Source organism: Muscardinus avellanarius (genome assembly GCF_963383645.1).
Source record: "Muscardinus avellanarius genome assembly, chromosome: 7".
Classification (NCBI taxonomy): domain Eukaryota; kingdom Metazoa; phylum Chordata; class Mammalia; order Rodentia; family Gliridae; genus Muscardinus; species Muscardinus avellanarius.
In genome coordinates this window covers 20,400,029-20,423,639 of record NC_137793.1, presented here as the reverse complement: position 1 = coordinate 20,423,639, position 23,611 = coordinate 20,400,029, and the positions used below count along the sequence as shown (strand labels likewise).

The following is a 23,611-nucleotide window of genomic DNA, read 5'->3' as shown; positions in this document are numbered from 1 at the left end:
TCAGTTGTTCTTATTCACTGTTTGCTAGTTTGTTTTGTTTTGCTTGTTTTCTAGTATAGCTGTGCCAGGAAGTGTGGCCCGCTATCTCACTGTGGTTTTGATTTGCGTCTGCCTGATGATTGATGAAGTATCTCTTATGGCACTTAGTAGCAATTTGTGTATCTTCTCTGGAAACATTTTTAAAGGCTTTTTGCTCATTTTTATTATTTTATTTTATTTTGTGTGGTACTGGAGATGGGACCCAGAGGCTTTCTACCACCAGGCTACACTCCCAGACCTATTTTTCTTTTTATATTTTATTTGGAAACAAGGTCTCACTAAGTTGCTAAGAGCCTCACTAAGTAGATGAGGCTGGCTTCAAACCTGTGTGATCCTCGTGCCTCAGCCTCCCAGGCGCTGGGTTATTCTTTATTTTGAAACAGGGTCTCACTAAGTTGTGGAGGGCCTAAGGAGCTGAGGCTGTCCACGAACCTCCATCCTCCTGTCTCAGCCTCCCAAGTGCTGGGATTACAAGTGTGCGCCACCACGCCCGGCCGATAGAGGGTCTCTTTAAGTTACCATCCACTAGTTTTCAACTTACGGTTTTCCTGTCCTAGCCTCCCAAGTGCTGGGATTTTCGGTGTGCGGGCTGGGCTCAGCTGTGTGTGTTTTTCAGGGTGTTCTGTGTGCAAGATCATGTCTTATCTGGAAATAGAGTCAATTTGTTTCCTTTCCAGTCTGAGCACCTTTATTTCTTTCCCCTACATAACTGTGCTGGCTCAAACTTCAGTAGTGTTGAATAGACATGGTGGAGAGTCATCTTTGTCTGGTTCCTGATATGTTGAGATGTTCATGGATGCTCTCTTTTGTCTTTATTACTTAAATATGGCACATTTTGATTTTATTTCCTATGGTGAGTCGCCATTACATTCTTCAGGTAAATTCCATGTGGTCATGGTAGTTTTTTTTTTTTAAGTATTCTGCTTAACTAGTTTGGTAGTATTTTGCTGAGATTTTCTTTTTCATCTGTGTTCTTAATGAAGATTGATGCATAGTTTTATTTGGTGATGCTCTTGTTTTTCAAATCAGAGTACTATGGCTTCAGAATTGAGTTACAAAGAGTTTCTTTTTTTCAAGGGTGGGGTGAGCAGTTGAGAAAAATTGGTGTTTGTTCATTCTTTTTTGTGGTGCTGGGGATTGAACCCAAAGCCTGGGGCATGCTAGGAAAGCTCTGTCCCTAGAGGTTGATCCTGTGTCTGGTCGACGTTACCAGAGAAGCTGTTAAGTCTTGGCTTTTTCTTTGTGAGAAGTTAGTTGATTCTTTAATCTATATGCTACTCTATAGGTCTGTTGAGATGTTTTTTCTCTTTGAGTCTGTCAGTTTGGGTAGTTTTTGTGTTTGTAGGAATTTATCTATTCATGTAGGTGGTCTAGTATTTCGGTAGATAATTGTTCACAGTATTGTTTTTCATTGTGTAAGGCCAATAGTAATATCTCTGTCTTCATTTCTGATTTTATTTACTGTTTGGTACCAGGATTGAACCCAGGGACATTCAACCCCCATGGTATGCCTCCAGCCCAATTTTATTTATTTTGAAACAGGGTCTCGCTAAGTTGCTGAGGCTGGTCTTGAATCTGTGATCCTCCTGTCTCAGCCTCCCAAGTATTAGGATTACCAGCACGCACCACCATGCCTGACATTCATTTCTGATATTAGTAATTTGAGTCTTCTGTTTCTTTTTATCCTAGCTGTAAAGGCTTAACAATTTTGTTGATATTTTCAAGGAAACAACTGTTGTTGGTAATCAATGAGATTATCTATATTCTCATATTCTTTATTTCATTCACATCCATCCTTTTGTCTTTATTTCCTTCTGCTTTCAGGAATGGTAAGGAAACATTTGAGTGAGTGTGTGAGTGTGTGTGTGTGTGTGTGTGTGTGTGTGTGTGTGTGACTTAATTTCTTTTGCCACTTCTACTATACACTGAGTTATTTTCTTTGTGGTTGGTCTGGTCTGAGGATAACTAACATGTTAATTTATCATAATTTAGTTCAGATTAATAATATAATAGCAGTAGCATATGAAATCCTTGCTCATGTATTTAATTATTATATTTATTTATTTATTTATGTTGTACTGGGGATAGAAGCCAGGGGAATTCTACCTCCGAGCTACACCCTCAGCCCTATTTTTTACTCTTTGTATTTTTCAAACAGGGTCTCACTGAGTTGCAAAGTGCCTTGCCAAGTAGCTGAGGTTGTCCTCAAACTATGATCCTCCTGTCTCCACCTCCCAAATGCTGGGATGACAAGCGTGCACCACCACGCCCAGCTCAGCTTTGTTTTTATACTGAGGATTAAACACAGATTTTTCTACTTCCAAGCCACACCCCCCAGCCCTCTTTTTATTTTTTGGAACAGGGTCCTGTTAGGTTGCTGAAAGTCTTGCTAATTTGCTGAGGCTGTCCTCACACCTGTGATCCTCCTGTTTCAACCTCCTAAATACTGGGATTACAGGCATGAGCCACCACACCCGGCTCTGCCTCATTTTATATAACATTCCTTTTTTTTTAACTAAACCTAATTATTTGTAGTGTTTTTCCCTCCTTTTTTGTGGTACTAGGGATTAAACCCAGCAGCATTCTATCTCTGAGTACACCTGTAGCCCTATTTTATATGTGTGTGTGTGTGTGTGTGTGTGTGTATAATTTTGTGGTACTGGGGGTGGAACCCAGAGGCTTCCTACCTCCAGGCTACACTCCCAGACCTTTTTTATATTTTATTTGGAAACAGGGTCTCACTAAGTTGCTGAAAGCCTCACTAAGCAGTTTAGGCTGGCTTCGAACACGTGCGATCCTCCTGTCTCAGCCTCCCAAGCACAGGGATTACAAGTGTGCGCCACCACACCTGGCCCTATTTTATATTTTGAAACAGGGTCATACTAAATTGCTAAGGCTGGCTGCAAACCTGCAATCCTCTTGTTTCAGCCTCCAAGTACTTTAACACCACGCCTGGCTAGCTTTTCATTTTATTTCATTTTATTTATTTTTGGTGGTACTGGGGATGGAACCCAGGGGCTTTCTACCTCGGGGCTACACTCCCAGACCTATTTTATATTTGGAAACAGGGTCTCTTAAGCCAGCGCGGCTGGCTTCGAACCTGCACGATCATCCTGTCTTGGCCTCCCAAGCGCAGGGATTACAAGCGTGCGCCACCACACACGGCTAGTTTTTCATTTTAAAGTGGGAGAAATGTGATTCTACTTTGCACTTAAAAAATAAGAGGCCACAAAAGGATTGTTCACTAGCCTTATCTAAATACTGTTTATATTAGGAAACAGGGATGGCCAAGAAGAGTGACAGGTATGGCTGGTCAGTGGGTAGAACCGTCAGGGCATTGATCACTTCAGTGAGTGGTGCTGGAGATGGAACCCAGAGGCCGTCTACTTTAAGCCATAAGCCCATCACTTATTTTTAAATAGAGGCTCAGTTACTGTGATAGCCTCAAATCTCTTCCTTCCTCAGCCTCCCGAGTACAAGAGGTGTGTACCACAGTGCCTGGCTTGAATTCATTAGTTTATCTAGACATGGTTCACGGGCCTCCGGCCAACAGCAACGTCAAAGATCACTGAAGGCAGCGCATCATCACAGCAAAAATAAAAGTGTTTGATTATGACAAGTAACAAGATGTGACACACACATGGTATTGTTAGAAATTGGTACAAAAACTGCTTTGATGCAAGATTGCAACATATTTTTCTATTTGTGATTAAAAAAATACAAAAAACATGCTGGGTGTGGTGGCGCACGCTTGTGGTCCTGGCGCCTGGGAGGCTGAGACAGGAGGATCAACCTCGCTGGCTTAAGAGACTGTTAAAAAAAAAAAAAAAAAAAAAAAATATATATATATATATATATATATAATAGGTCTGGGAGTGTAGCCCGGAGGTAGAAGACTCCTGGGTTCCATCTCCAGTACCACCACCAAAAAAACAACAACAAAAAAAAAACAAAAAAACCCCCACAATATCTGTAAAGTACGAAAGGGAGATGAGTGAATATTGCATGTTCATAGAAAGTAGGGGCTTAGTTTGAAGTTAGAGAAATAATTTTCTTAGGATTCATGCTTATGTGACTAGCTACATGAATTTATTAACTACATAAATTGAATGTAAAGATGATCTTGAGCTGAGCATGGTGGCACAAGCTTGTACTTGGGAGGCTGAGACAGGAGGACTGCAGGTTTGCAGCCAGCCTCAGCTACTTAGTGAGGCTCTCTGCAACTTAGTGAGAGCCTGTTTCAAAATAAAGAATAAAAAATAGGGCTGGGAATAGAATGCCCCTGGGTTCAATCCCCAGTACCCACCCCCCACACACAAAAGATTAGAAATGACTATGAAGTCACTGGTATGAGCTCCCCCACCACGTATGCAGTAGCCTCCTCTCTGCTGGATAAAGCAAGTGCAGTTTCATCAAAGCCAGACAATCTGCAAAGCCCAGCATGACCCAGGGCACCATGGACCTCTGGAGCCTCAATTTCACACTCGGAACACAGGGCATCGTTCAACAATGGAATGAGGAGCAGTACACTGTAGGTTCAAGAATGTCGAGGGCCTACAGCGTGGGTCAAGGAATGGAGTTCTTTTTTCGTTTTTGGTGGTACTGGGCTTCCTAGAAACCCTTCTTCCTCTGGACTATACTCCCAGACCTATTTTATACTTTTTATTTGGAAACTGGGTCTCTTAAGCCAGTGTGGCTGGCTTTGAACCTGCGCGATCCTCCTGTTTCTGCCTCCCAAGCACGGGGTCACAAACGTGTGCCACCACACCCGGCAGAGTTCTTTTTTTTTTTTTTTTTTTTTTGTGGTGCTAGGGATGGAACCTAGGGGCATTCTACCTCTGAGCTACACTCCCAGCCCTATTTTTTTATTCTTTATTTTGAAACAGGGTCTCACTGAGTAGCAAGGGCCTAAGTAGCTGAGGCTGTCCGCGAACCGCGATCATTCTGTCTCAGCCTCTCAAACACTGGGATACCAAGTGTGCTCCATCACACCCAGTGGAGTTTCTTCTTTGCTTATGACGAATGAACATGATACCCAAACCTACAGTGATCTGTCAGTGTGACTGCATACTATGTCATTTTGGTCTAATCTTACGCCACAATTTAGCATACTAGTGTTTTATTATTATTATTTGTTTTGGTGGTACTAGGGGTCGAACCCAGGGATTTTCTACTTCTGGACTATACTCCCAAATGGATATTTTATTTGGAAACAGGGTCTAAGTTGCTGAGAGCCTCACTAAGTAGCTGAGGCTGGCTTCAAACCTGTGCGATCCTCCTGTCTCAGCCTCCCAAGGGCTGGGATTACAAGTATGCGCCACCACACCTGGCATGTAACTGTTTTAGATGTTGAAGAAATCACACTTTGCTGAGATAGTTGAGAAAAAAAAATTATTTTTACTAGTTTTTCTGTGCACAAGATTGGAAAACAAGGGCAAACAGTGCTAATAGCCGCTTTGGTAAAAACAGTGTTCAGACCTACGCAGCGTCACATCCTTTGGACAGGTTTGATTCCTAGGATGTCGAATCCCTTGGCCATGACTGCAGCTACTGCCTCACAGAGCAGCATACGCCACAGGTTCACCTTCAAGATTTTTCCTGAAAAGATACAAAAAATAAGGTCCTTGTTAATGTGCTGTTCTGTTTGAAAGTCATGGTTAAGGATTCTGTTACTTCTCGATTGTACTTAGAAGCAAAAGGCCCACCCCTAGATCTAAAGTAGAAGCCTAAATTGAAACAGGGTCTCATTGAGTTGCAAAGGGTCTAAGTAGCTGAGGCTGTTAGGTAGAATCACCTTCCACTATAAAGACACACCTTGTGAGAAATGAAGTTTGCATTTCTATTCAAGAACTGTTTATGAGCCGGGCTTGGTGGCGCACGCTTGTAATCCCTGCACTTGGGAGGCTGAGACAGGAGGATCACACAGGTTCAAAGCCAGCCTCAGCTACTTAGTGAGGCTCTCAGCAACTTAGTGAGACCTGTTTCAAAATAAAGTGTAAAATAGGTCTGGGAGTATAGCCTGGAGGTAGAAAGCCTCTGACTTCTACCCCAGTACCACCAAAACCAAAACCAAAAAATAACTGTTTATGAGCCGGGCGTGGTGGCGCACGCTTGTAATCCCAGCATTCGGGAGGCTGAGACAGGAGAATCCAGGTTCGCAGACACCCTCAGCTACTTAGTGAGGCCCCTTGCAACTCAGTGAGACCCTGTTTCAAAATAAAGAATAAAATATAGGGCTGGGTGTGTAGCTCGGAGGTCGAATACCTCTGGGTTCCAACCCCAGTACTGCAAAAAAAAAAAAAAAAAAAAGAACTGTTTATATAAGGTCTGAAATGATTTTAAGTATAGATGTTATATTTCTTATAAAATTCAGAATTCTTAGGATTTTTGGTTTGAAATAACTGTAAGCCTATTAAATAACATTAGTTGTTTTTTTTTTCCCCCAGAAAGTTTCAGTTCTCAGGCATAACCCTCACAATGGAAAAACAGGGTTGGCTTTTTTATTGGTTTGAATATTTCATTAACTGTGTAATACAACAGAGAGCCTAACATATGGAAAGACACATTCTGGCCTTCAGGCACACACTGCTGTGGACCACGTCCTAGACCCAGAAGCCTGCCTGCTGTTATTTGGAGTTGTAAGATTCCATCCCAGGTTCTGGACAGTCCATGAGCAGAATGGTTTCTGAAAGCATTAGTTTAGATTTTGTCTATATCAGCTGGACGTGGTAGCGCATGCTTGTAATCCCAGCATTCGGGAGGCTGAGACAGGGGGATCACGGTTCACGGACAGCCTCAGCTAAGTACTTAGTGAGACCCTGTTTCAAAATAAAAAATAAGCCGGGCGTGGTGGCGCACCCTTGTAATCCCCGCACTTGGGAGGTGGAGACAGGAGGATCGTGCAGGTTAAGAGACCTCGTTTCCAAATAAAAATATAAAAAGTAGGTGCCTGGGAGCATAGCCCAAAGGCAGAAGGGTTTCCAGGAACCCCAGTACCACCAAAAAATAAACAAATAAATAATAATAGGGACTTCCGGGAAGATGGCGACCGAGAAAAGCGGGGCTTAAGAGTCCCGCTAACAACCAATCTCCATTACCACAAAAAGAGCGCCTTTCATAGCCAGAAAACACCATCACCAGAAAAACAAAAAAAACCCACCAGGCTCCAGAGAGAAAGCGGACTGAGAACAGAGCTCAGGGCCACAGAGGAGACACACGCGCCCGAGGACGCGGCAGCAGCGCCATACTGCCGGCGGCAGCGGCGAACTCAACAGACGGCTACAGCAAGCCAGGTGAGCCGCTGCGGAACAGCCAGGCAGGATCTTTCGGCGCAGACAGCATTTAAAGCTCCCAGTGGCTGAGCTCAGCACACGCTGCAGGGATTCAGAGTGGAAATCAAAACCAGAGAAGAAAAAATACGCCAGCCTCATGGCCGAGGGCGTGGCAGAGGTGCCATATTGCCACCGGCAGCGGCAGCAGCAGTGAATTCACCGAGTCCAGTACAGCTACATCTGCGTACTCAAGAACAGTGAGTCAAATTGCGGGCCACAGAGGAGAAATCGCAGTATTGGGCCTCCTGGGACTTGACCCAGTGAGGGAGTGGTGGTGGCAGAGATATCACACCATAGGAGAACGTGCAACCTGGCACCCCCCATAGTTTAAAGCAGCCTCTATCGACTCTCTGGGTCGGAGACTCTGTGATACAACCCAGTAAAGGAGTAGTGGGGTCTGAGATAATACAGACTCGAGATCCAGAGCACCTTAAGTGAAGCCATAGTGACCCAAGGGAAGAACCCAGAGAAGGCACAAACCTCCGAAATCATGGGAAAGAGGAATAACACTGGAGTGATGAATGTGCACAACCCCACAACATCAGAACCTGATAAAACAGAAAATCAGAGATTTCTAGAAGATCAAATCAGGAAAATAACTGTAGAAATAATAGAGGTGCTTCGAAAAGAACTCAGAGAGAGCCAAAAAGAGATAAAGGATGCAATTAATGAAGTAAAGGCCTCAATTCAAAGCACAAACAACCGATTAGACCACATGGAGAACAGAATCTCGCTCTTAGAAGATGAGCAATCCAAAAATGAATGCATAGTTTCTAATCTAGAAAAAAATATCCAACAGCAGGAATCTGACATTGAAGAAATATGGGCCCATCTTAAGAGAGCTAACCTAAGAATAATTGGAATAGAGGAGGGAAAAGAAAGTGATACCAAAGGGATCAACAATCTCTTCAAGGAAGTAATAGCAGAAAATTTTCCAAATATAGAGCAAGAGGTTGATACACAGATCCAGGAAACTTACAGAACTCCCTTTAGACAGGATCGGAGAAGAGGATCCCCACGCCATATAATTGTCAAAATGACCAATGTGGAAGCCAAGCAGAGAATCTTAAAGGCAACAAAAACAAAGGGCCAAGTGACATTCAGAGGCAAACCAATTAGAATCACTCCAGACTTCCCAAACCAAGTCATGAGAGCCAGAAGGGCTTGGAGTAACATATTCCAAACTCTGAAAGAAAACAACTTCCAGCCAAAAATTTCCTATCCAGCAAAACTTTCTATCAAATTAGATGGAGAAATAAGAAGCTTCTATGACAAACAGAAACTGAAGGAATTTATGTCTTCAAAACCAGCGCTAGAGAAAATACTCAAAGAGATTAACTACAAAGAAGAAATAGGTAACACTCACCAGAACCAGAGAAACAAGAGTTTCCACCCAACAGACAACTAAGATTGGTTATCTGTGGAGATTCATTATTTATGTTAGTCTTTTACCTATCTCTAAGTTGTATTGTTTGCCTTTATTGTTGCTAATTTTTAGGATTTCTAGTTGGAATATTAATATACCTTCAGATATAGCATTTGGAAATATTTTATCCAATTCTATTAGTAACTTTTAACTCTGATTACATTGTCTTTGGATATACAATATTTTCTTTTATTTTTTAGGGAGTTTGTATATTCTTCTGTTGCCTGTGCCATTGAAATCATAACCAAGAAATCACTGCCAATTTCAATGTTGTGAGGTTTTATGACCCAGATTTTCTCCTAAAAGTTTATAGTCTTAAGATTTATATTTAGGTCTTTTATCTATTTTGAGTTAATACTTGTATATGGGATTAGGTAAAGGTCCAATTTTATTCTTTTCCATGTAATTATTATTTTTCAACAATATTTAGTTAAAAGATTATTATTTCCACCACCAAATGTTTGTGGAAACCTTGTCAAAAATAACTTGACAATATAGGGAAGAATTTAGCTCTAGGCTTGTATTTAACTCCAATGGTCTATATATCTGCCTTTAGAACAGTACTACACTGTTTCAATTATTGTAGCTTTATATGGTTTGAAATCAGAAAATATATATCTGCTAGCTTTGTTCTTTTTCAAGATCGTTTTGGGTATCTAGAATTCATATTCCATATTAGGATAGATTTTTTTCTGAAAAATAAATATATAAATATATGATAGTTTCACCTAAAAAAACAGGAAAAAATATGCTCTAGTAAGAAAGAAAGCAAAAAGAAATATTGAAATGCTATCTTTAAATCATCAAACACTTGGTATCAGACAAATGAAACTGTTATGTGAGATTATCATTTTTAATTTTGGATAAATTGCTATAATACTAGATGTCAACCACTAAGCCAAGCATGGGAAGGAGGGATGGGGAGAGAATGGGGTGGGGATCGGGTGGGGGCTGACTGGGCGATGTGTGCATGTATGTCTACAAAAGTTTGTATCCCACTATGATGTATGAATACAGTGCACCAATAAAATAAAATAAAATAAAATGAAAAAAAAAATAATAATAAAAAAATAGGGCAAGGGTTATAGCTGTAGCTCCAAGGTTGAATGCCCTAGGGTTTCATGCCCAGACCCGCAAAAAAAAAAAAAAAAAAAAAAGAAAAAAAAGATTTTGGCTATATCACTATAAATTTATTTAGAAAAAGAGAGGGTCTTTATGAATAAATTAAGTGGGTAGGCACTCATACCCAACTCGTGTCTGGATGAGGTATGGTACCTTCTCCAGTACAGTAGATGACATACTCACCAGTCTGTCGGTCTTTCTCTATACAGTAGCAACTGTCGTAGAACTCCGTGAAAGTGGTTGCCAGCTCATAAATGTAATCGCAGAGTGTGTGCAGAAATAAGTCATCTAAGATCTTCTGCAAAATCTCAGGGAAGCGTAAAAGGCACCGGCCCAGTTTCCATTCCTTTTCGTGGTCCAAAATGATCTTTGTCTCCTTAGCAGCTTTCCGGAGCATCTCTTCGTCGAGGTTGGCCAGGCGGGCGATAGACCTGAAAAAGTAACAGCATGACTCTTCCGCCGTGGTGAACACACTCATCTTTCCCCACATAAAACACACGTGAGGACGTGACTCAAGTAACTAGGAAACAGCGACTAAAAGCAGATTTGTACAAAGTGGACAACGTTCTCTACTCTGGGCACATCATCAAAGAAAATAATTTGGTATACAGTGCTGACAATATTTAAAATGGGAATATAAGGATCTTAAAACTAAAAGTGCAGCGGGGCGTGGTGGCGCACTCTTGTAATCCCAGCGTGTGGGAGGCTGAGACAGGAGGATCGCACGGGTTTGAAGCCAGCCTCAGCTACTTAGTGAGGCTCTCAGCAACTTAGTGAGACCCTGTTTCCAAATAAAGTATAAAAATGGTCTGGGAGGATAGCCCAGAGGTAGAAAAGCCCCTGGGTTCCACCCCCAGCACCACAAAAAATAAACAAGTAAACTAAAAGCACTCCAGGGAGTATCCATCAGAGCAAACAGAGATGGGCTAAGGGATTTCAAATATAACTTGTGAGCCGGGCGTGGCGGCGCACGCTTGTAATCCCAGCATTGGGGAGGATGAGACTGGAGGTTCGCAGTTCACAGACAGTCTCAGCTACTTAGGGAGCCTCTGCAACTTAGTGAGACCCTGTTTCAAAATAAAGAATAAAAAATTGGGCAGGGGCTGTAGCTCGGAGGTCAAGTGCCTCTAGGATCCATCTCCAGACCCGCAAAACACAAATAAACAAACAAACTTGTGATTGAAAGAGAATGAATTTTCCAAGGTGTTGGTACACAGGGATACAGCAAACGTTTTGGAGCCCCAGGGTGTACTCTGGTGTACGCGGACCGCATCCCTGCGCACACCTGATCCTCGTGAAGGCGTACAGCAAGTATGCTGCCGTGTTCCCTCTGTCGTCGAGCATTTTGTCAAAGGAGAAGATGTAGTCGTTCAAGCGGTTATGGGAAAGGTCAGCGTATTTGATACAGCCATAAGCGACTGATGTCTGAGCCGCTTTCAATTCCTCTGCTGTCAAGACCTTTGAGAAAAACAGCACAACGCTTCATTTTACCATCCACTCATAATGTCCTGGTGCCTTAATTCAACGATCTCCTTATAATTTACATAATCGTAGTTTTCTTTTTTTTTTTGTATGGTCCTGGCGATGGAACCCAGGGGCATTGTACCTCCAAGGTACACACCCAGTCCCATTTTTTAGTCTTTCTTATTTTTATTTTGTTTTATTTTTTGGTGGTACTGGGGGTGGAACCCAGAGGCTTTTCTACCTCAGGGCTATACTCCCAGACCTATTTTATATTTTATTTGGAAATAGGGTCTCATCTCACTAAGTTGCTGAGAGCCTCACTAAGTAGCTGAGGCTGGCTTTGAACCTGTGCGATCCTCCTGTCTCAGCCTCCCAAGTGCTGGGATTACAAGTGTGTGCCGCCACACCCAGCTTAGTCTTTCTTATTTTTGAAACAAGGTCTCACTAAGTTGCGGAGGTCCACACTAAGTAGCTGAGGCTGCCCACGAACTGAGATCCTCCAGTCTCAGCCTCCCGAATGCTGGGATTACAAGCGTGCGCCACCACGCTTCCTCTTGGCTCTGGCACACACAGGCATCCAAATCTGAAGCAGAGCAACTATCCCCGGCCCCCTGCTTGTAGAGTGTCAGGGTGTGACACCCTTGGTTTGCTCATGTCCACGAGGTGGTAAAGAACACTGGAGCTGCTCTCTCCACAATAACAGAGCCACAGCTCGGCAGAATCCCACAAGGCTTTGCCAAACACCAGTCACTGGGCACCAGGGCTCTGGGCCAGCCTCCCTCCTGGATCAGAAAGACTGATCCATTTTAGGTCACCCCAGAGTTCACACTCAATGACATATCATGTGCAGAAATGGGAGAAACCTCGACTTAGATCACATTCTATTGCAGAAACAGTGACAAAACCCCAACAACGGAATTGGGGCAAGTCTGGACTTATGGTGCCACCTAGTGCTAAGACAGCACAACAGGCTGGGCTCGGAGGAAGCAGGCACCCTGTTCACAAGTTTAGAAACAAGCCCGGCATGGTGGCGCACGCCTGTAATCGCCGAGTTTGGGAGGCTGAGACAGGAGGATCGCACAGGTTCAAAGCCAGCCTCAGCTACTTACTGAGGCTCTCAGCAACTTAGTGAGACCCTGTTTTCAAGTAAAGTATAAAATAGGTGTGGGAGTATAGCCCGGAGGTAGAAGCCTCTGGGTTCCACCCCCAGTACCACAAAAAACCACACACACAATTCCAACAAATCCCGACAGGAATCAATCTTTAATCCTCCAATTCATGAAAAGCCAGGTGTGGCAGCACACATTTGTAATCCCAGTACTTGAAAGGCTAAGACGATTGATCAGTTTCCAGAGCAGCTGCAGCAAAGGGATGGGCTCCCAGAGGTAGAACGCCCCTGAGTTCAACCCTCAGCACCACAAAAAACAGACAAACTAACCACTCTGGGTCAACTTTTTAAAGTACAAGAAACAAATGACTTGACATTCCAACGGAAATATTCAAGTGATCTGCCACTACAAAGATAGCCAATCGGAAGAGTCCACAGCACAATACCTGCCCACCACATAATTTAGCTAGCAATCCCAGTACTTGGGAGGAGGCTGGGATAGGAGAGCCACAGATTCAAGACTTTAAGAAAGGGAGAGAATAACAATAATTTTATTTATTTACTTATTTATTTTTTGCGGGTCTGGGGATGGAACCCAGGGGATTTCTACCTCCGAGCTATACTCCCAGACCTATTTTTAATATTTTATTTGGAAACAGGGTCTCGCTAAGTTGCTGAGAGCCTCACTAAGTAGCTGAGGCTGGCTTTGAATCTGTACAATCCTCCTGTCTCAGCCTCCCAAATGCTGGAATTACAAGCGTGTGCTACAATGCCCGGCTTAACAATAATTTTATTATTAATTAATATTATTATTAAAAAGCCTGGGTGTGGTGGCACATGCCAGTAATCCTAGTACTTGGGAGACCAAGACAGGAGGATCATAGGTTCAAGGACAGCTTCAGCTAGTAGTGAGACTCATTGATGTAGCCAGACCTTGTTAAAAAAAAAAAGAAATAGGACTAGGGTGTAGCTCGGAGGAAGAATGCCCGAGTTTAAAACACACACACACACACACACACACACACTCTCTCTCTCTCTCTCTCTCTCTCTCTCTCTCTCTCTCTCTCTCCCTCCCTCCCTCTAAATAAATTTAAAAAAAAGAAAAGAAAAAAAAAGAAAAGCATGCCAGGCATGGTGGTACACACCTATAATCTCAGTACTTGGAAGGCTGAGACAGGAGGCACGTGGGTTTCAGGCCAAACTCAGCAACTTAGCAAAACGCTGGTGGCGCACGCTTGTAATCTCCGTGCTTGGGAGGCGGAGACAGGAGGATCACACAGGATCACAGGATCAAAGCCAGCCTTGCTGGCTTAAGAGACCCTGTTTCCAAATAAAATTTAAAAAATACAAAAAATAGGTCTCGGAGTATAGCCCGGAGGTAGGCTTCCACCATCCCCAGTCCCACCAAAAAAAAAAAAAAAAAAAAAAAAGGCTGGAGGTGTATAGATTAGAGGTAGAATGCCCCTGCATTTAATCCCCAGTACCAAAATAAAAAAGACAAACTGTAACACTGTCTCCCAGAAAGTGGAGGAAAGGGACCTGACCTGCACACTACTGGACTACTGGTGGCATATAAAGTAGTTTCTCAACCCCCCCAAACCTCAGAGAATACCATTACCACATAATCAAGCAATTTAACTGAATGCAGATCCAAAAGAAATGAAATTGGTCTGCAGAAGTGCCAGGTGCGTTTTTGTATTCACTCCGGCACTGTTCCCGACAGCCAATGCATGGAAACAACCATCAGCTGATGAATTAGGACGGAAAGTGCGGCTCACGCGCAGGCGATGGACTACGGGGCAGTCACGGAATCCTGTCATGTGCAACAATGCGGAGGACACTGGAGATCACTGTGATGTGGAATAAACTCGGCACAGAAAGACAAGGGTTGCAAGATCAAACTCAGGCAGAATCTAAGAAAAGGCAGAATGACGGCCAGAGTCTGGGGCAGGGAGTGGGATCTGGAGATATCGATCAACGTGCACTTAAAATTACACAGGAACAAGACATTCTGCTGTGTTTCCGCTCAGTAGAGGAAGTATAAGTAGATGTATTGTACATTTCAAAAAGCTACAAAATGTATTTCAGATGTTTTCACCACCAAGAAATGACACGTCTGAGCACAGATATGTTTAGCTGGATCATCACACACAGCTGGACATGGTGGCTGCACGCTTGTAATCCTAGTACTTGTGAGGCTGAGACGGGAGGATCTCAGGTTCAAAGCCAGCTCCAGCAGTTTGGTGAGTCCCTCTACCACTTACTTTGTTTCGAAATAAAACAGGGCTGGGGGTATATCTCCAAGGTAGACTGCCCCTGGCCTTCAATCCTCAGTAGCAAACAAACAACAACAACAAAAATCACACATGCACTGAGAAATCACATGGGACCCTATAAGGTACAGTTTTTATCAGCTAAAAAATTAAATTTAATAAAAAGCAGCAATATTATACAGCAAAAGGGGAGAAAGCCATGCCCTTTGGTGATAGGCAAGAACGGTGCTGAGCGTAATTCATGAAGCAAACTTATCATGCAATAAAATGTGTTTGCTTATCAGCAAAGTAAGTCTGCCCTAGGTGGGTAGACGCCTTACAGTCTACCCTAGTTTTCCAAAGAACACCAACAGTGAAAGTCACGATACGAAGCACAGTACACGTTACGCCAAAAACACCTTGCATTACCTTGTCTCTCTCTTTTTCCTTCAATTTGTCCATGGAACGTTTCAGTCCTTCTTCCAGAAGGTCTATGAGGCGGACCGTTTCACCTGACCGTGTTTTAAATTTCTTCCTAAAAATAATTAAAATTCTCAATCAAACTGAGAAATACCCTACAACTTAACATCTTTATTTATTTGAACATATATATATATATATATATATATATATATATATATATATTTGAAAAAAATTTATTTATTTTTGTGGTACTAGGGATGGAACCCAGGGGCATTCCGAGCTACACCCTCAGCCCTATTTTTTATTCTCTATTTTGAAACAGGGCCTCATTAAGTAGTTGAGGCTGTCCGTGAACCGTGATCCTCCTGTCTCAGCTTCTCAAATGCTGGGATTATAAGCGTGCGCCACCACACTCGGCTTCCTTCAGTTTTTCTTTGTGCCACAGCCTCCTGGAATATTGAATAACTTTCAAATTTCTGATGTGATGAAAACTCATCATAAAGCCTAGTCCAGATGCTAAGGGATGCCTTCCTAAAGCTGTCTACTAGCCGGGTGTGCTGGAACATGAAACAGGTGTTCAAGGTATAGCAGGAAGAAAATGAATTAAAAGGATAAAATATGTATTGTAAAAACCCTTAGAACAGAAAATGTCACTAAAAAGAGATGGCAGAATCTGTGAACATTTTAATGTACCTATGTGGGTTTTTTTGTACTGGGGATTGAACCCAGGGGTATTCTACCTCTAAGCCACACCCCACCCCTTTTTAATTTTTGTTTTGAAACAGGGTCTTGCTAGGTTGATGAGAGTTTTGCTATGTTTCTGAGGCTGGCCTCAAACCTGGGATCCACTGTCTCAGCCTCCCAAATACTGGGATTATAGGCATCCGCCATGTCCAACTCTACCTATTTAATATATGGTGAGCTACCAATGATTAGCTATTATTTACTTAATTAATTTTTGTGGTTCTGGGGATGGAACCCAGGGGCTTTCTATCTTTGGGCTACACTCCCAGACCTATTTTATATATTCTTTTGGAAACAGGGTCTCACTAGGTTGCTGAGAGCCTCACCAAGTAGCCGAGACTGTCTTCGAACCTGCGCAATCCTCCTGTCTCAGCCTCCCAAGTACTGGGATTACAAGCGTGTGCCACCACGCCTGGCATTAGCTATCATTTATATAAATTCTTTAAAAAAAAATCTAGGTCTGATGTGGTTATGCATGCATGCATATAATCCCAGTACTTGGGAAGCAGAGACAGGAGGAATGCATTTTGAGATCAGCTTCAGCAATGTAGGACCTGGCAAGTCCTTGCTTCAAAAAATAAAAAGCCGGGCGTGGTGGGACACACTTGTAATCTCAGCATTTGGGAAGCTGAGATCGGAGGATCGCGGTTTGTGGAAAGCCTTAACTACTTAGTGAGGCCCTCTGCAACTCAGTGAGACCCTGTTTCAAAATAATGAATAAAAAATTGGGCAGGGGGTGTAGCTCGGAGGCCAAATGCCTCTGGGTTCCATCACCAGACTCACAAAAAACAAACAAAAACAAAACAAAACAAAAAAACCAAAATAAAATGGGCTGGGATACAGCTTGGCAGTAGACTATTCCTGGGTTCAATCCCCAGCACTTCCCCTCACCTTCCATAAAGTCTGGGATACTGTAATTATAGAATGCAGGCTGCAGAAACATTTTTTTTTTTTTGTGGGTCTGGGGATGAAACCCAGGGGCATTCGACTCCGAGCTACACCCCCTGCCCTATTTTTTATTCTTTCAAAGTGCAGCCTCTAAGGAAGAGTCAGATTACAATTACAGATTACAGATTACAATTAGAAAATGTTCCAGCAAGGGCATTAACCTTTATGTAATTTGTATGTAAAATAATTCCCTGTGGGGACACTGTCTTTTCTAGTGCTCAAACTAGGGCTTTTGTACAAGGTCTACCAAACCTCAAGTGTGCAATGGCGAAGGGAAAACAAAGACCTTTACAAAATGATTAAACTATATTAGTGAACATTTCGTCTGAAATCTGAGGAGGAACCATGATAGATTTTAAAATTTAAACCAGAGTAGAAGCCGGTGTGGTGGCGCACGCTTATAATCCCAGTGCTTGGGAGGATCGCACAGGTTCGAAGTCAGCCTTAGCTACTTAGTGAGGCTCTCAGCAACTTAAGTGAGATCCTGTTTCAAAATAAAATATAAAATAGGTTGGGAGTATAGCCCGGAGGTAGAGGCCCCTGGGTTCCATCCAAAGGACCAGACACACACACACACACACACACACACACACACACACACACACACACACAAAACCCCAAAAAACAAACAAACAAAAAAACCAAGTACAAAGGAGTAGAAAGTGCCTTTATAATCTGATTCAGTAGTCTCATTCCTTTGACTCTGTACACCTTTTCCTTTGAGATACATCTTCTGGCAGTCCTGATAGATCAAGAATGGCTCATCTGACATTATCATTATAACACATGTATAATAAAGGACTTTAATTTTAGTATATTACCCAACATAAAATAAAAACAAACAAAAAAGAGCCTGGCGTGGTGGTGCAAGCCTGTAATCAGAGTACTCAAGACAGGAGGATTGCAGGTTGCAGGACAAGCCTTAGCAAGTAGTGAGACTTCCACCAACCTAATGAGACCTGGTTTCAAAATAAAAATAAAATAGGAATGTGAGTGTAGCTCAAAGGTAGATTGCCCTTGAGTTCACTCCCTAGTACCAAAACACAAAAGCCCAGTAATGCCCAGAGCCTCTTCCAAAGAATGAGGGGCCAGGTATATTATGATGATCCTCACACTTTCCACACTTACTTGTCTTCCCCGAGCACCACACCAAATCCAGCATGAGACACTCGAGTTACTTTAGGATCATACCAACCAATCATCTGAGCAGCAGCGAATACCGTTTGGAAATGAACAGCCTATTAGAAGAAAAGAAAGTTATTTGCTAGTTTTCTAATGATGAAAGAAAAAAAAAAAGAAAGAATTAAGAATCTTGTTCTTAAAAGAAAAATTTCTGTAAACTGCAAATCACTCTTCAAAATTTATTATAAAACTAAGTCTTCTTTTATTCTCCATATGTGAGAAAAAGTAAGAGCGAGACTGAGACCATACCTTCCATGTCCAAAGGTTTTAAAAGCAACTACATTAAGGGCAAGTTCACACACATAACTTCAATTCAATTTTAGGTCTCACCACCACCCTACTGGGAGGAACAATTGCAGATGTCCCGAGAAGTCACCTTCTCCAGTCTGCAGAGACCAGCAAGATGACGAGGCCCAACCCTTGTTCTTTTTCCCATAATGCACAGGTGTCCTGATACTTAGTATCCAGTGCCAAATGGCAGCAGCTCAGCTAACTGTAGAGTCACCTCCAAACAGACAGCATGAGAGCACAGACGAAGTTACAGACGTACCTGCCCACTGTCCACCACGTAAATAACCATATCTGCTTTCTCCTCCAACAGCCTTTGCTTCAGGGCAGCCAGGTCAGATGTGTCGTAGGTATAACCGCCGTCTGACTTCACTATGGTTAACGGAATGGAACAGCCCGGGACAAACACTATCTTTCTGCCATCGTCCACTTGCACGAACCCTAGGAAAGCAGAACAAAATGTCACTAATAGTGTTAAAAGAACCTGAGGGAACAGAAGTGCTTGCTTACTCGAGGGCTACAGAAAGACTTACGACATTCTAGAAATGCTGTGGAAAATCTCTGCGAGAGAGCTGAGGAAATGAGAGAGCTTTGTCTACCATCGGCTGGGAGCCTTGGCAGGCTGCAGTCAGTGGTCAAGGCAGTCTGGGCAAAGGGGTACTGCCGGGCGTAGATCAGATATTCAGATTTTTTTCTGGAACAACTTAATATTTTGCTGCAAAACTCTTTCCAGATCACACCAAACAGGAAAATCTGTATTTTGATTTCAAGTTGGAGCCATAATTTTCCTTTGGGAGGAAGGTATAATTTCTATGCAGGCCTCTGACACTGCACTCAAACATAGCATGCCTTGGCATCGGGAAGGAGAAGTGGAAAAGAATGAAAACACATTCGTATACTTAGGACGACGAAGGCAAGAGTTTTGGGTGTGAGAGGAAACAGGAAAGAACAATGATAACAACACCTGCATGGCAGTGACGCTGTGTCCAATATACTCCTGCATTAATAATAACTATGCAATAAATAATTAGGCGCTCTTATAATTTAGGAAGTGGAAGCTGGGTAATGTAAAGGCAGTTTAAGATTTAAACACGTAAGTTCTTAGACAAACTGTCTAGCTTTAAATCTCAGATTTATCACTAAGCTGTATCACTTAGCTATATTACCTGGGGGAGCTATTAATTTTCTATTTATTCATCATTAAAAAATAGAAGCATCGTTTGGGCTGGGTTCTAATTCTAGAACTGGGGGGTGGATAAGGATAAATTTTCTTGCTGTGATAATAGTATTGTGGTTTTAGAGTGGGAGATTATCTTTTTTTTTTTTTTTTATCAAAGACTGATGTTTTATTTGGACCCAACCCGGCACCCTCCGGGGAGTCAGCCGGCCATGGGGGAAGGGACTGAGGGGCCATGCATCTGGAGAGTTGTGCACAGTCCTGATCGGGGGAAGGGACTGAGGGAGCCATGCATCTGGAGAGTTGTGCACAGTCCTGATCGGGGGAAGGGACTGAAGGGGCCATGCATCTGGAGAGTTGTGCATAGTCCTGATCGGCCGGCTGAATCACCGGGAAGGACTGTCTTATCAGAGACACAAACCAAGAAGTTACATCTTGAAACTGTAGGATATAAGCTGTGTGCCTGAGAAGGTATAGAAACAATAGGGCCGACCAGATTCCTAACTGCTGAAGCTGGCTGATGAGTAGGACATGAGGCTTACTATAAATTCTCTCCACTTTGCCTATATAACAATTTCAATAATAAACACTTTAAAAGTACAGTGCTCACCTTTATCTTCAAATTCCTTTACAACATCATTCATTCTATCTTGATAGAAGGACTCTCCTCTCTCTATTAAAGAGATGTCCAATGCGTCATAGATTTTTTGGAACTCTAGGGGACAAAAATGCCACAAAAGCAAATAAATAGGAATTTAAGCAAACAGGAAACACAGTAAAAGAAGTGTTTTATTTAACTGAAACATAATAGAAGGAAGCAAACTAATAACGAAAAATGTATGACACAGAACATTACATACATGCTGCCATTTTGAAAGAGTTGAAGGCATATGGTAAGACAGGAGGCATGAGGATGTAACCAAGGGGGCAGAGCAATACTCAGCATGTAGCTGGGCGTGGTGTCGCACGCTTGTAATCCCAGCATTTGGGAGGCTGAGACGGAGGATGGCGGTTTGCGGACAGTCTCAGCTACTTAGTGAGGCCCTTTGCAACTCAGTTAACCTGGTTTCAAAATAAATAAGAAAAATAGGGCAGGAGATATAGCTCGGAGGTCAAATGCCCTGGGTTCTATCCCCAGACCCACAAAAAAAAAAAAAAAAAAAAAAAAAAACCCACAAAAAACCCTCCCCCAAAACAAAAACAACTCAGCATGTGGGAAAACCTGGATTCAATCACCAGCACCACCCCCAAACCCCAAAGGTCACCAACATTAGTTATTAACAGTGAGTGGGACTGTGGTTCAATTCTCTATCTACATTTACTTTTATGCCCATAAGAAATATGCCCTCATTTAATATTTTAGAAACTCATTCTATTTTATTTTTTAACAAGCATTTGAACCCATGGGCATTCTACAACTGAGCCATGTCCCCCTCCCCGTTTTTTTCTGGTACTGGGGATTGAACCCAGAAACATTTTATGTCTGAGCTACAATTCCAGTTCTATTTTGTATTCTTCTGTCTCAGCCTCTCATGAACTGGGATCACAGGTATGAGCCACCATGCCCAACAATTTTTTATTTTTTAAATTATTCTTGGTACTGGGAATTGAACTCAGGGGCATTCTTCCCCCAGCCCTTTTTTTATTATTTGGAAACAGGGTCTCACTAAGCTACTGAACACCTAAGTTGCAGAAGCTGGCTTCGAACTTGAGATCCTCCTATCTCAGTTTCCCAAGTACTGAGATTACAAGCGTGCGCCACTACCCCTGGCTTTTAAATTTTCAAATGCAGTCTTGCTAAGTTGCAGCCCAGACTGGCTTCCAGCCTGTGATCCTCTGTTTTCAGCCGACCAAGTGCTGAGATTACAGGTGTGTGCCACTGTGCCTGGCTTTATTTATTTAATCTTTTTACCGGTGCAACGTAGCCATCCATCTTAATAAGGCACAAGATGGGAGAGGCATCCCTGCACACAGCACTCACTCGGCCTTTCCCAATTCCCACCCCGGCTTTCAGGGTCTTGTTAAGTTGCTGAGGCTGGCTTTGAACTTGAAATCCTCTTGCCTCAGCCTCCCAAGTCACGGGGATTACAGGCATACAACATTGTGCATGGCCCTAAAAATTCATTTTTAAAAAAATATAAATGAGAACGAGGAAAACCTTTTCGGCATTAAAAACCAATTACTTAATTTTCTTGTACTTCTAATCTGTACCACTTATCTGTCTTCCAGCCATGCAACAGAGACGCAGCATTAGCTACTGCAGCACTGCAAACAATTTGCTAGCCAAGGCTACAAAGCAGTCTTTATTATCCTTCTTTCTAATAGATATATGAGCTACTTTATCCACTTACTATTCCAATGAGGTTTTGGGGGATGAAACAGGCATTGTATGTGCTTAGGTAACCTCTCCACCACTCAACTACATCTACAGTTAAACTTGATTTTCAAATGTTCTCTAATTTCCAAGAAAAATTTTGTACTTGCGTGTCATGTTCTTTTTCTTGTTTGTTTCAGAAAGATATTTAAGAAAAACTCTATTTGTACATACTCAATAGTTTAAAGTGCCATTCAAAATCCATCCTGAAAGCCGGTCGCGGTGGCGCACGCTTGCAATCCCCACGCTTGGGAGGCTGAGATAGGAGGATTGCGTAGGTTCAAAGCCAGCCTCAGCTACTTAGTGAGGCTCTCAGCAACTTAGTGAGGCCCTGTTTCCAAATAAAATATAAAATAGGTCTGGGAGTACAGCCCGGAGGTAGAAAGCCCCTGGGTTCCACCCCCAGCACCATCCAGAAAAAAATCCATCCTGAATAAGCTGGGTGTGGTGATGCAGACTTGTAATCTCAGCATTCGGAGGCTGAGACAGGAGGATTGTGGTTTGAGGACAGTCCCAGCTACTTAGTGAGGCCCTTTGCAACTCAGTGAGACCCTGTTTCAAAATAAAGAATAAAAAATAGGGCTGGGGGGTGTCACTCGGAGGTAGAATGCCCCCGGGTTCTGTCCCTAGTACCACAAAAATAAAAAAGTTTCCTGATAAAGATATGATGAAACTAAACGCTAGTGACAGAATGAAGCCCGGAAATTCACCTTGGCGGGAGACATCACATATAAGCTTCCAAGCTTTTATAATTTCTGGACTTTTACTCTGGAGCAAAACGACACATTGGTACGCTCGCTTCTTAAATTCCTCCTCAGCATCAAATCTCTTCTTCGATTCCTGTGTTTTAATTAAAGTTTGTAAGTTCCAGTTGTTTATTTCCACGTAAGCAATGTATTGATTTCTAAAGACACACTTTTACTTAGAAAGTGAAAGTTTAAACACTAGAATGAGTGCTCTTCTTCAACTCAGTTGTGGGGTCACAGGGTCTGAGGAGGTAGCTCTGATCTCAGGTGCTTGCCTAGCACTAAGCCTCCGGCTTGATACCCACTCCACCCCAGCAAAAGGAAGAATGCTGCCGGGAGTGGTGGTGCAGGCTTGTAATCCTCCCGCTTGGGAGGTGAAGACAGAAGGATCACGCAGGTTTGAAGCAAGCCTCGCTGGCTTAAGAGACCCTGTTTCCAAATAAAACTATAAAAAATAGGTGTCTGGGAGTGTAGCCCGGAGATAGAAGGGTTTCCAGGAACCTCAGTACCACAAAAAAAAAAAAAAAAAAAGAAAAAAGAAAAAAAGAATGTTGTTACAGATGAAAATACTGAAGAGCCCTAATTATTTCTTTTAAAATTATATTTTATATTCCGCCGGGCGTGGTGGCGAACGCTTGTAATCCCCGCGCTTGGGAGGCGGAGACAGAGAATCGCGCTGGCTTAAGGAACCCTGTATCCAAAAATAAAATAGGTCTGGGAGTATAGCCCAGAGGTAGAAGGGCTTCCAGGAACCCCAGTACCACCAAAAAAAAAAAAAAAAAAAAAAAAAAGAATATTCTTTTAAAATATCTAACTATTACAACTGGATGTGGTGCTGCATGCTTGTAATCCCAACATTTGGGAGGCTAAGACAGGAAGATCTTAAGTTCACGGCCAGCCTCAGCTACTTAGTGAAGCCTTCCACAACTTAGTGAAACCTATTTCAAAATAAAGAATAAAAAATATTCTGGGCGTGGTGACACAAGC

General features: G+C 42.6%; 1 protein-coding gene across 2 annotated transcripts in view; it reads right to left on the bottom strand.

Annotated features, from left to right (window-relative positions):
- Positions 1-5,527: 5,527 nt before the first annotated feature.
- RARS1 (arginyl-tRNA synthetase 1) overlaps positions 5,528-23,611 on the bottom strand; it is a gene marked incomplete at both ends in the record, with an annotated part of 31,853 nt that continues 13,769 nt past the window's right edge. Inside the window, 8 exons of one of the 2 annotated variants that reach the window (XM_080698879.1) lie at positions 5,528-5,637; positions 10,102-10,349; positions 11,204-11,366; positions 15,162-15,277; positions 17,986-18,095; positions 18,590-18,768; positions 20,115-20,219; positions 22,589-22,718. In XM_080698879.1, coding sequence (XP_080555005.1) covers positions 5,528-5,637; positions 10,102-10,349; positions 11,204-11,366; positions 15,162-15,277; positions 17,986-18,095; positions 18,590-18,768; positions 20,115-20,219; positions 22,589-22,718 — 1,161 coding nt within the window. Of the gene's footprint in view, positions 5,638-10,101; positions 10,350-11,203; positions 11,377-15,161; positions 15,278-17,985; positions 18,096-18,589; positions 18,769-20,114; positions 20,220-22,588; positions 22,719-23,611 lie in introns of both variants that reach the window. The other variant, XM_080698878.1, reaches the window with a different exon arrangement.